At 45.4% G+C, this 13,861-nt stretch overlaps 1 protein-coding gene across 1 annotated transcript; it reads right to left on the bottom strand.

Moving 5' to 3' along the window:
- Positions 1–1,146: 1,146 nt before the first annotated feature.
- LOC137891969 (dmX-like protein 1) lies at positions 1,147–13,681 on the bottom strand (the record flags this gene model as incomplete). Its single annotated transcript, XM_068736846.1, has 16 exons — positions 1,147–1,418; positions 1,800–2,003; positions 3,471–3,653; positions 4,172–4,270; positions 4,700–5,484; positions 6,079–6,217; positions 6,354–6,482; positions 7,650–7,815; positions 8,048–8,145; positions 8,310–8,479; positions 9,237–9,347; positions 9,440–9,626; positions 9,848–9,981; positions 11,210–11,468; positions 11,573–12,807; positions 13,463–13,681. Coding segments are annotated over 16 exons (4,229 nt in total), but the record flags the coding sequence as incomplete, so codon positions are not given.
- Positions 13,682–13,861: the final 180 nt, after the last annotated feature.

Consider the following 13,861-nt stretch of genomic DNA (forward strand, 5'->3'; position numbering starts at 1 on the left):
CCCATGTCTTAAATCACATCGCTGCACTGCTTGGTAAGAAGCAGCCTAAAGCCATAGACTGTATATATCAAGTGGACAAAGTCAACGTGGTGTGAAGCCTCGAGTTTAGCGGTTTGTTTTTTTTTTGTTTTGTTTTTTTTGCCATCTTGTTTGCAACCAGTGGCACGAGAGGGAGGAGCCAAGTACAAACCGACACTTTTGGGCGAAAAAAATGTTACAACGAACTTTTATGTGAAAAGGGTTCAAGTTCGAAGACCTGTCAATCACAAGGCAGCCATCGATACAATCAGACTGCTTTACGCAACCAGAGGAGTCGCCCCCTGCTGTACATTAGAAGCAATGCAACTTCAACTTTGGCTTCACTCTTCAGACCCCGGATGTCGTCCCCTGCCATAAAAAAGTGCTCAGATGATTTTCCATAAAAACCGGCTTCTTTAAAAGCATTTTTCCACTTTGGTTTTACATTTGTAGTGTTTGACTTAAGATGTATGTGTGCATTACCCTCTTACTTGGTTACCACCAGTAGTCATGTCCCTTCCCCCTTATCTTATTATTCTGCTCCAATAAGTCCACACACACACACACACACACACACACACACACACACACACACACACACACACACACACACACACACACACACACACACACACACACACACACACACACACACACACACACACACACACACACACTCTTTTTTTTTTTTGTTGCTGGCGTTTTGTCTTTTAAATGTTAATGCTGAGAACAGGAAAACAAAGTCAAATCACTCCTGATAGATGAATAATCCAGTGGCGGCTAGTGTTGTTAATGGAGTCGTGTCAAGGTGAATGTGGTGGGAAAACTGAAAAAAGTTGTATCAAAGATAAGCATCGCTTGAAGTCACATAAAGAATTAAAGAAGCTTGCTCAGAGAGAGATGCTGCAATGTAGAAACCCGCTCTGAACTCAAATCCCTTTGAGTCGGGCTGAATGAAAGCATTGTTTTTCAAACCGTGGGTAAAAGGGAGAGAGATATATCTATATCTATCTATCTATCTATCTATCTATCTATCTATCTATCTATATCTATATCTATATATATATATATATATATATATATATATACATATATATATATATATATATCAGATTCATTTCCCTTCAGATTCATTTCCCTAGATCCCAAAATTATTGCTAAGGAATGGATGGCTTGACAATAGCTCGAGGTTTGTTCACTATGACGCTGCTGATGATGTCACTTTGTGAAGCAGTCCTGGCAAAGATGATAAAACAGCTAGTTGTGGTCAAATCCTACACACACCGTACCTAAAAAAAAAACAACAACTTTAAATCCACGTACCTGTGGGTGTGTCCATCACACAGACACTGATATATACAGGCTGACAGGGAGGCAGCCAATGTGTGCATCACATAGATCTGAAACAAGGCAAAAAAAAACCAAAACATGTTTCAGGTGCAGGAACACAATCGAAAATGAACACTACATGTCCATTTGTTAATTATTGATACACAACTTTTTCTAACATGAACAATTTGTTTCTTTTAAAAAATGGTTGTACCGAGTGGAACATGGTGTCCCAGTTTCTTCACCAGCTCAAACATATCTTTAACACATATGTAATGCAAATTTCTCCTTAGCTATTTGCTGACATATATACTAAGACCAATATATCTGCAATAAGCCATTATCATCCATCAGATCCCACCGGATAAAAACAACGTATATCCAGGCTCTAATCAACTGTCTCAAAAACATTTTTTTTAAATATTCATGCAGGAGACCAGAGACTGCCGTACCTCATTGTTAACCACATCCGGATACGGAGGTGAGTCGAGCGAATTGATGGTCTCCAAGATGTCATGAGCCAGGTTGGTCAGGTAGACGATGGGATTGGCCACCACCGTCTTTACGTTGGCCGTGCAAGCCATCAGGAGAGGAATAGATGCCGGCTGACAGCATGGCGCCGGCACCGCCGCCGCCGCCGGCTGAGTGGAGTCGTCCTGTTGGGGAGAAATCAAAAGAGAAACTTCAGTCGTGACAGCAGGTACGCTAACGAACAGACGCACCAATGAAGGAACATACCGTCGTGACACGGGAAATGAGAGGCGATGCTTTGATCTGAGAGACGAGAGACTTTTCCAGAGCCCGAATATGTCATACGTGATCCCGTACTTAAGAGTGCCTGATGTTTTCTTTCAGTGAATGTCATTTAAAGAGACGACAACAAAGGGGCGCATGGTATTGTGTTTGTTTACCAGATCCCTGAACATGAGTCTGTGTCTGTGTGTCTGTGTCTGTGTGTGTAAAAAAATACCACAGGCTTATGTTTGTCACGCTTGATGAATCACATTCAGTTGTCACAAACCGCCTTAACAGAAGCTCTACAGGCCGTCTGAGGTTAAGACAAAAAAGGGAAAATACGGATATTTTTCCTCGATAACAATGGAGAGATTTGACAACCGTGGGACCAGAGCTGGGACAAAAGAAACACATTTCAAAATCAAAGTGAGGGAGTAGACGGAACACCCAGTGCTGGTCGACTGCGCTAACATTCGAGAACATTGTTTCCACGCCGGCTCATTGAGTTGTTTACCTCCTAAAAATTTGACTCAACCTTTGAATAGTCCGCCTAAGGCAGGAGCTCCCCTCAGGAGAACGGAGAATCGGCACAACCTGCCAGCTCATTGCTGGAGGTGTGATCGCCAGTGCACCAAAAAAAGTGAGTCTGTGTGTGTGTGTGTGTGTGTGTGTGTGTGTGTGTGTGTGTGTGTGTGTGTGTGTGTGTGTGTGTGTGTGTGTGTGACAAACACAAACCGGACTTCATCTGGTCAGACTGTGCCAACTGTTGACTTTCAGTCAAACGTGTCTGCAGCTGCTCAAAGGAACTTGGAGTTGTGATAAACACAGATGGATATCGGCATCTAACAAACCTGCAAGCTAACAAACCTGTTCACCACCACCGGAATGATCAAAAATGCTCGTGTTTGTATCGCCCACTTTAAAACCCACTGAAGTCCATGTTGTGGTATTTTGACGTTTTGGTATTTTGACCTGCATGCCCATAATTTCTCCCCGGTGGAACATTAAACGCCAAGTCTCTCCTGACCAAATGCATGTGTGTATGTATGTATATGTGTATATATATATATATATATACACATATATATATATATATACATATATATACATATATATACATATACATATACATATATATATATATATATATATATATATATATATATATATATATATATATACATATATATACATATATATATATATACATATATATACACATATACATACACACACACACACACACACACACACACACACACACACACACACATATATATATATACATACATACATACATACATATATATATATATACATACATACATATATATATATCTGATACCGAGCCACATACTGGAGGCTGCATCTCTGCATGTTGCAATTACCTGGTGAGACTCCTGAAGCAGTAGTATGAGCTCCATGCGCACAGAGGCCAGTCCTCCACCGTGGGAGCCATGCAGGCTGCAGTAGCTCAGAAACATCCTCAGTAAAGGCTGGTTACTCTGCAGCCAGTGTCTCCTGCTCCTCTGGCTGTCGCCGTGATGGCTGTCACCACGAGGACTGCCGGGCTGGAAGGAAAAAAAACAAACATTTTGAACTTTATTAGTTATAAAGACAAATTAATCAACAGGCCTCGAGACAACCACGCTATACAAAAAATTAACATTAATCTGTTCCGTCAACAATAATAAACTAATGGGTCTGTAAATGCACGAGTGTACTGCACAAGCGTATGTATATATTAATGCTGAAACTGATATATCAGGTTATTTCACAGCGGCATGTTGGAAGATGTTGAGATATTCACAGGGAAAAAAAAGGGAGCAACAATCTTTTCAATATACAATTTTTCACACCGTGTCAAAACACACACACACACACACACACACACACACACACACACACACACACACACACACACACACACACACACACACACACACACACACACACACACACACACACACACACACACACACACACACACACACACACACACACACACACACAGCACGGTGTTGGGTTGCAGCGATTTTTCATCATGAACATCTGACAGATCTAGAAGCTGCCAGCTATCTCCACCCACCTGTTCCTCCTCCACCAACCCAGAAACGGGGGCATCGCCCTGGACAGACAGCTCTGGCAAGCAGGGCTTGTAGCTGCAGCAACGCTGGAGAGCCACCACCTGCGTTAAACAGAATTAAATATATATATATATATATATATATATATATATATATAGTTACAATCAATTTATCATGAAGGAATTTATCATGAAGGAATTCATCCTGCGTGTGTGTGTGGGAGGGGAAAGCAAAACATTGCACCAAAATTGTCAAACGGGGAAAGACAAACAATTTAAGAAGAGAAAACTACTGGACTGGCTTTAAGACAAACTTGATGTTTATGTACACTGACGCAATGCACTCTCAGAGACACAATCTTGAAACAGTGAACACAGAGACAGAAGAGATGTGTGGGAGTTATGCAAGTCATAAAAGTTTTATTGAGTGAACTCAAGGGTGCAGCCAGACAAATGGATATTTTAAACAATGTCCATTTACAAAAATGACGGATTTGAACGTTAACTCTGTAAATGTGTGCTGCAAATTACCTCTCTCTCCAACCACTGGTAGAGCTGGCAACGTAGCTTCCCTCCATCCAGTTCATAACCGGTGGACAGCGTCCGGAGCTCATTGGTCATGATCTTCAGGCAGGCCGTGAACTTCAGCTGGGCCGCCAAGATGTCATCAGACGGAGCCAGGAAGTCATTGCAGTCCTCACTGTCGTCCCCCGTCACCGTCTCCATTAGCGGCGACGTGGCATCCTGGAACACACTGCTGCCGTCTACATTTTTTGTTTCTTCTTCTTCATCCTCATCATCTTCCTCCTCCTCTTCCTCTCCATCTTTGTCACTGTCCCACTTCAGCTCCAGGGGCTCGTCCGTATGCGTCAGCGACTGCTGGCTCCAGTCAAAACTCAACACCGAATCCGAATGGCTGTTGGATAAGCTGTGTCCGTCTGACTCGTAGCCGTTCAGAGCCGGCTGAGACCAACCGGCGTTCGACGTTCGTCCGCTCTTGCTCCCGACGCTAAGTTCAGCCGGCGTGACCGTATCCGTCTGGTTGGGCAGCTCGGAATGCTTGCGGACTTTGGGCATCTTGGAGAGGACTTCAAGCGCTAGCATGGGGCAGCCAGCCTGCAGGTGTGCGTATGCCGCTGTGAAAAACAGTCTCCTCTCCTCCAGGCTAATGGAGTCGGCCCTGCGACCCTCAGCCGTCAGTCCAACTTTAGCCTTGTCCGAGGAGGCAAAATGGCGACGGAGGAGGAGCGGGTGGGTTCGAAGGTAGGTGTAAAAGTTGAAGACCTCGGGGTTACATGTAGACACCGAAGAGGAGCCTGTCACGGATGCAAAAGAGAAAGCATTCGGGACGTGCTTTGAGAACATCATTTATGAAACGCATGGAGCTCAGGGATGTTAATCTGGGACCGGTTGGCCTCTGGAGTCAAAATGGAGGTTCATATTAAGTTCAGTTCATCTATTCGTAAGGCAAGCCTTGTACAGTGTCTTCATTTAGATGATCTAGTGTGTCCATTATATGCTGCAATCACTTTTTACAATTTCACATACTTAAAAAAGGACCAAAAATAGTATTTGGAAAAGCTGGATTCAAATCTCCGTTTTTACTTGCAATGCTGCATTTGTTGGGCCTGAAATGTCCATAAAGTGAACAAGGTATTGAGCTATTTTAAAGGCTTCTGACAGTGGACTTGTCCCAGGGGGGAACTTCCACTTTGTCATTGTTATTTTGACTTATTTGGGGTTCAAATCTTTCGTGTGTAGTCTCAATGGATTAGGCTACAATTGGCATTTTGTTGTGTGTACCCTGGTGTTGGCAGAGTGGCAATCAATGATCCTGGAACCTTAACTTTCACCTTTGCATAGGAGGTAAAAAAATAATAATAACAGTAATGAGAGCACTGCAGACCTACCGGCATCACATTTGCTCTCAGTGGACCCAGAGCTGGGGCTGTTCACCGGCTGCTCAAGTAGAGAGTCCAGGGCTCTGCTGTAGTCCTCCAGGACCCAGTGAGCCATGCTGCGCAGGAACGGGTCCTTGTGGGCTTGAATCTGCAAAATACAGAGAATCACGATGTCTCATTCTAGTTTCTGCAGTGTGTTAATAGGAGAGTCAAACAACTCTTGAGTGGCTTGATGAAAACGGTACAAAGCAGCAGCCTGTGGAGGCTGTACACAAACTGTCAACCTGTTTGTCTTGTCCCAGAACATGTCTCTGGAGGATCTTTTTGTAGGTGGACGCCGTCTCAAACTCAGACTCGTACAATCTGGAGATCACCAGGGCAAGCTGTAGGTCCTGCATTTTGTCTATACACACCTGGAAGAGGAAAATAAAGCAAGATATCACAGTCAGTTATCATTTAAAAATGCTTTCTGAGCCATTGCCTCAGGACCGAATGGGGCGAGAAAAGGCGAGACATAAGCAGACAAAAATGATGTATATTCTTGACACACAGTTATCCAGGTGGACAAAATGATCGCGTGAAGTTGCAGCTTTCTTGTTTGTTTATCTGTCGGCAGGGAAGGAAAGTGGGAATAATAAAAGTCTCTGAGTTTGTAGATAGTTGCTCCCAACTTGTCAGGCTGTGAGGTGCATTTCAATGAGGCTCCCTCCCAGCCTGAGAGACAAAACAAAGTCAATGATAGCCCTTTGCCTGGGTGACGCTCATTTCCATTAAACGCTTAGAAAAGCTCCAGTTACTCGCACAGATGAAATAATGTGACTCATTGCTTCAGGGACTTTCTAAACAGAGATAACCTTGATGACTAAAAGGTGAAGCAGCCCTCTTGATATGCGAGCAAAAAAAAAAAAAAAAAAATGATGGAGCGCCGTGTGCTTTCTGTGGCTTAACCCCGACAGATGGCAGAAATGCTAACGCTTATTTAGACATCCTTACAAACTGCATCAGCCGTTCTAAGAATCAAGCGTGAATGTACAAGTTTACGCATCGACGTCATAGAATAGCGGTAGTTGCTGGTGTCAGCGAGAACGCTGCTGCTGCTGCTGTTGCTGCTGCTGCTGCTGCTTCATAAATGTAACGACATGCTATTGAAACTTCTCACAAAAAAAAGAAGGAAAGACAGCACAACCCAAGAGTCAAGTGCCAACATCAATAATTCTTCAGTGCATTGTGCTAAAAGCTCTCGACAAAGACACCACTGTGGGAATCTATTGAGCCGTATCAATAATAAAAAGGTTAGCGCACGCTACTGGAATGTTGGTGGCGAGATCTGGTTTGTTCTTTTGTGGATGTGCCTTCGCTGCTTGTGCTATATCATCAAACACGGCTCTTGATTATGAAAAAAAAGGACACGCCTCCAACGCTACAGAAATGTTATAAATAAAAATGAGCCGCACTTGACATTACTCATGCTGAAAGCAAGGTTTCCAACTTAGGTTTTTAGCAGGCTGACAAGTGGCACTTGCAGTTTGAAAGAACAAGTGCTTCTCGCAAACAGTGTGTCATGTCTGTTTTCCACTTGCCTCCACGGCGTCCTTAAGGGAGCCGGCGAGAAGGAAGAAGGCTGCAGAATGCTGGAACCGCTGCTTTCCCAGCAGAGAAAACGCATTTTTCAATGCCGCTTTCCTCCACCGGTCCTCGCTGAAGTTGTTGCGGAAAAACTCTGTCATTTTGGCATTCCTCTGAGACCTGGAGGGAGGGAGGGAGGGAGGGAGAGGGAGAGGGAGAGGGAGAGAGAGAGAGAGAGAGAGAGAGAGAGAGAGAGAGAGAGAGAGAGAGAGAGAGAGAGAGAGAATTCAAAACAACACTTGTGTCATTGCTTTTCAGCAAACGTGATGGAACTAATCTTGGTTAAGGGTGGGTGTAAATATTTAGATGACTGTGTGGGTATTTCACATGCAAAGTGTCAGTTTTGCCTCACCTGTACAATCCCCAGACCACTGCCTTTTTCTTCAGTGCGAGGTAAAATATAGCTGCATCCAGAGGATCGTTGTTTTTTTGTAAAGACTTCTTGGCAACCTGACAAAGACGAAGCGGTAACAAAATGCTTTTTCAGCCTTTACAGTTTTATCCACAGAACAAGTTGTCGCTTTATGGGTAATTTGAGGGAGTAGCGCAACTGGCCCCCGGGTCACTTTTCTAAATTGATCGTGAAAACTAACCGACCTAATTAGCCGCCTCACCTTCTCAATACACCTGCGCAGCTTGTTGGTGCTGCGCAGCCACCAGCCCACGCCCATGGAGCGCAGCTCTGGCCAGGTGGGCTCTCCCTTCTGTAGGGCGGGCAGCATGTTCAGCAGCTCCTCTTCGGCCTCGGAGTGGAAGGCCCAGGCGTAGTGACACGTCGACAGGCCTGCAGAGAGAAGAAACAGACGCGTGTTGAAACGGGGAATGTTCTGTATCTCATAGGGAGAATGTCAACGCTGTGCGGTATGTAAACACGTGCTCTCGTCTGACCAAATTCTTATTCGTCGGACAATCGCTGGTGTAACTTTATTGAGAAGAAAAAGCACCGTGATTATGATTATTTCCGACTTGTCAAAAAGCCCTTTATATTAACTCATTATTCATTTAGGTAGAGCACACAGAGTGTGGCCACTTAGTCGACAGCGAGCCGCCTCTTCCAGCTGCGGCGTCGTATTGCCGTCCGCTGAGGAGTTCTACGGCTGCAAACACAGAGTAAGTGCTTTGCTCAAGGGTGACTTTACTGCAATAGTTGAGGATGATGAATAGACCGAGGCTTGTTGTTCTCTCGCCGACACCTTTACTGTCAGAAATGCACAAGTGAGACCATCAGTAACCCTCCATCTTTGTAGCTTTAGAGGTCTTTATAGAGTTACTGGCCTGTTAACTGGAGCTATATCTGAAAAGGAGTGCGGGGGAGACGGCTCCTCAGGTGGAAACTCGCATTAAGTCTCGCAAGATGATATAAGGGTGAAAATAAAATAAACGCCTTAGGGATAAAAGTGTGCCAATTTTGAGGGACGTTCATTCATTTTAGTCTTGTTGGCTTGGCCCTGTACAGTGAGCTGAGTGTTACGGTGTTTTCCTGCTCATTTGAGCCAGCTGTGGAATGCTCCCAATGAAAAGCAGCTGGAAGACGACCGTACCTTGCCGCAGCAGCTGTGCTCGGTGTGCCGGAGGCAGCGAGGTAGAGAGGAAGGTGTGGAGTCTGACGGCCAGCAAGAACTTCAGACCGCACTCGTCCAGCGTCTCTCCACCTGGGCAGCGAAGGACAGAAAGCTCTTGTTGCTAGTTGACCGATCCATTGGAAGAGCATCTTATTCGATGGTTTTATTTCCCCTAGCGGTACCTTTGCTTTTGCCCTGGCTGTCCTTGAGGTCAGTGCTTGTGGTAGCGATGGTGTCAGCCAGCGCCATGAGAGACATCTGCTCCGTACGGGTTAAGCCCGGCAAACTGGAATGAAGGAGTTGACTGGACAGAACCTGAGCGTGTTCTGGACCAAAGTATGTCGGACTGTACTGGGACAGGTCAATAACCTAGAGAGACAGGGAACCAGACGGAGGACAGTCTGTGAAATGAATTGCCTGGCAGGAAATACTGTTAAAAAAAAAAGGAACGTGTCACGGCTGGATTCATATATATAGCAACAATTTTCTCGTGGCTTTTCCAAAATGTGTCAACTTTTTGAAAACATCTAGAGACTTGATGAGCGTCGACATGCATCGTGCCAACCAAACGTAAGCCAACAGAAACAGACCTTGTTCCCTTTTTCCTCTTGATCGTCTTCCAGGGGCTCCAGGTCCCCGATGGTGGGTGTATGAAAGAGCTCATCATAAACATCAGTGTGACTGGAACCATGTCCACTATCTCCACTCACACTGCTCACTTTATCTGTAGAGGGGGGGGGGCATAAAACAGAGCGAAATGACACAAGACATGTATTTCATAAGAGACATGCAGAGAGAAATAATCCCCTCCGGCTGGAGAGACGGCAGAATAAATTAAAATACCGAAGAGCAGGACGGGTTTTTTTTTTCTTTTTTCCCCTGTTTAAAAGTTTCTGCTTTCGTTCTTCTCACTTGGTATCCCCAGAGAAACAATGAGGAAAAACAGGAAGACCAAAGAGTAGGATATTATTCTCAGTCTATTACACCTTGAGGCAGGGTGGCTCAACATGGTTTTCCCCTGTAAATACAGTTTCCCCGTTTTTTGTTTGTGTACTTTAAATCTGACAAAACTCAACAGTTACAAAAGTTACACATTTAAACACCAGGGGAAAAAAAATAAATACTGCATTTTAACAAGCTGATATCCACCGGTGCAGTCTTTTAATATAATATCTCAAAGCATCTCTACCTCCCAAGATTGAAGTTTTTTTCTCAACTGATTTGGTTTTCAAAGGAACTTAAGAGGTTTAGCTCAAGCTTTGTGTTCAGGGCGGATATTATCTGAGGAAGTAAAAGAGAACGACAACAAAACACTTGAGAGGCTTTTGTAGCCTGAAGTCGAGTACATTTCTTTCTTTAAAAAAAGAAAAGAAAATTACAGCAATGAAATATCCTTTGTCCATTTGTCCTTGGCTGATTATTGTCATTTTCCAACTTGTTGTGTTTTGCTTTAATTGGCCTTTGATAAAGCTGGGGAAGGCAGTTTTCTGCGAAAGGCAAAAATAAAAAAATGCCAGAATTTGGAAATTCAGCCCTTATCCTGCAGCTCACGCCTCTCTGTCTTAAGCCCCTCCCACCAGACGATTCTACAGGATATCCCGCCCCTGAATTCGGCTTTCACCATCTGAAGGGACGCGCGCACACACACACACACACACACACACACACACACACACACACACACACACACACACACACACACACACACACACACACACACACACACACACACACACACACCTGCACCTGTTGAGCAGCCGATAGGAGGTGCAGACGTCTAGTTTTCTCTTAGAGCACTTGAATTATGACACGCTGAAATGTTATTATGGACTCGTGTAACGACGCCCTCCAAAAAAAACTGCCTTTAAGCTTTAAGTACCACTGAAATAAAGCACTATTTTCTACTCCACTACTGAATAATATTATGCTCGAACCACATGTTGTATACCTACCAGGTTTCGGCAATGTGTCCTCATCGGCTGCCAGCAGGGCGTACAGAGGCAGGGGAGGGACGGAGCTTATCTCCGTGTAGTCGGGGGCGGAGTTCTCCGCTTTGCTGAACATCTTCCGATCCCTGGCGGTGCTTCCTCCAGCGCTGATGGTTCGAGAGCGCAGGCGTTTCTCAGGATTGGCGGTGCTGTCTTTGAGGGCCACGATTTCTCCAGCAATGCATTTCACCAGGTGAGACAGGATGGCTTTGGCACGGTGAACCTTAAGATAAGACACAATTTGGTTCACATTTATCACAACAATCGACTTTCTGGCAAATGTAATTCTAACAGCTAGACCGTAATTAAGTCATTTCTTTAACCGACCTTCCCTAGATCCATGAGCTCCAGTAACTGTACAGGATGGTACTGAGGCAGAGTGGGAAAGAGTTGGTGAGCTGCTTCGAAAAGCCCAGAATCTTCCATCTCGACAGGCAGGTCATAAGCTGTTCTCTTCCCGCTGAGTTTCTGAGCCAGGCTCATCATTGATCTCGTCAGGGCCTTTTTGGGAGGGGCCAGTGAAGACATGGGGGCCCCGGAGCCGAGACCGTCCTCCTGGCTCTGCCTGACGGCTGAGACTATAGAGGAGACGCTGCTGCTGATGTCCGTGTCTTGAGCAATCGGGGCATTGGGTTTGGACGGCGCCGGGGGCTGCCACTGGGAGTAGACGTGCATCTCGCAGTCCATGCCGACCACCAAGATGCCGTCTCTCACCCAGGAGAGGGAGACCGGAATGGGTAACGAGCCTTCGACAGAGGAGACCAGGTCGACGGATCGAATCAGAACCAGGCGCGACGAGCTCTGGTCTCTGCTGGCATCGGACGTCAAAACGAGTTCTGGAGGATTCCCGGAGAGACGGCCGTACATATAAATCTTTGTCCCAATACCAACAGTCAGAACATGTGAGCCGTCTTCTTGGGAGACCCAGTCCAAATGAACCAGGCTCCTACTAGTAGAACCAGGGCAGTCCTCGATAGGTACAGGGAGGTCCAAGTTACCTGGAACATTGGCACTTCCGGTTGTGGGATCCGTGCCGTCCAGGACTATGGTCTGCTCTAGATTCCACTGTGAACCACCGGTGGACTCGCACTGGAAGATGCCAATGTGGACCAACGGCTCTCTACCGTTTGCTGCGTTGGGGCTTAGGGGGAGATTTGGGCTTCGCTGTACGGTCGGGGTCGGGGTCAGGTTGTTGTTGTTGTTGTGCAAATACGGGGAGGACGCCAGGGTAGGAGGAGAACTCAATAGTGGGAGAGAGTTCAGGTGAGGCGTTGAGTTCAGAGGTGCGTTTGGTATCTGCTTGTAGGCAACTGCAATCCGCCCAGAGTGGCAGCAGCTGACCTCTATGGGACGGCCTTGCACGCTTACTGCGCTGCTGTTGGGAAGCATCTCCTCCACCAGCAGAGGCCACTCCTCCCACCGGTAGACCAAGCTGTCCATGCCGGAAGGCTCCGTCGCGATGACGTTACACCGCCAGAAGCGCACCTTCCCATCAGAACAGGAAGTAGCGAGGAGGTAGGGCACGCGATCGGCCGGCAGAGAACACGACGCGCTCAGGTGACCTGGGGAGAAGACGATACGCTATTAGGAAAGGAAGTTATGCTGAAATGCGATGTCTGATCACACTTCTGTGAATGTCTTTGATTCGATTCAGAAGATTTCTGTCAGTTTTCAAAAGGTTTTTTCAATATATGCTGTGCAGATGTCAACACAAGCACAGTTTAGAAACAGGCTAAAGTCATCGAGAACCGAGGCAAAACAGTAGTTGTTGCATGGTTAAAAAAAAATAAAAATCTTGTCTTCCAGATATTTTGTAGGCTTTCTAAAATTACAGCGCTGAAAAACATTTTTTATTTTGAGCACAATAAAAATAAAAATAAAATTAAAAAAAAAAAATTGTTGAAAAAAATATCCCCGTTTGTTGGTTTAAAGTCTTCGTCAAAAAATAAATGTCACTACTTTCCTGAAAAGGTAGCTCCAATCAATGTTTTCTATGGAAACGTTTCCATGGCAGCATTAAAAAACGTGCACCTTTGTCAACACCGATGTCGGTAAATACCTCAGTGGCTGCTAAATTCCTCTATCCGAGTTCTCCTATTAGAACGGCATACTTGCCCGGATGGAATGCCTCGTGCTGTGAGGCATTCCAGAAGAACTACCAGAAGCAGTTCACAGACCTATGTCATTTGTGTGGCCTTCATTCCCCCCCCCCCTCACCTGCTGAGGGTGTAACACTGATGGCTTCCACCCCTTCAGGCAGAGCCATCTCTTGGCTGTACAGCCTGTGTGTGGCGAGGCTGAGGCGACAGGCACTTTGCAGGTTGGAGGTGCAGGGTTTGCTCTTCTGAGCTACCGGAGAACTGAACGTGTCGAAGCTAAACGCAGAGCTGCTCATAGACGAAGCCGAGGTGCCGTCCATCTCCTTCATGGTCTCTTCTGCGGCGACAGGAAGAGGGAAGTAACATTTAGAGAGTCATCAGTAAATATATTCTGTAGTGTGTTCAAAAACTAAATTTAAAAAAAAAATCTCAAGAACTAACGGTCACCACAATTATTTTAGACTTCCAGTTCTTGGGCAAAAACTTACTGTCAGTTATTTTATTTGATGGTAAATAA

The sequence above is a fragment of the Cebidichthys violaceus genome, unplaced genomic scaffold (assembly GCF_023349555.1).
Source record: "Cebidichthys violaceus isolate CVI_PGR_0920_01 unplaced genomic scaffold, fCebVio1.0.p SCAF_724, whole genome shotgun sequence".
Classification (NCBI taxonomy): Eukaryota; Metazoa; Chordata; class Actinopteri; order Perciformes; family Stichaeidae; genus Cebidichthys; species Cebidichthys violaceus.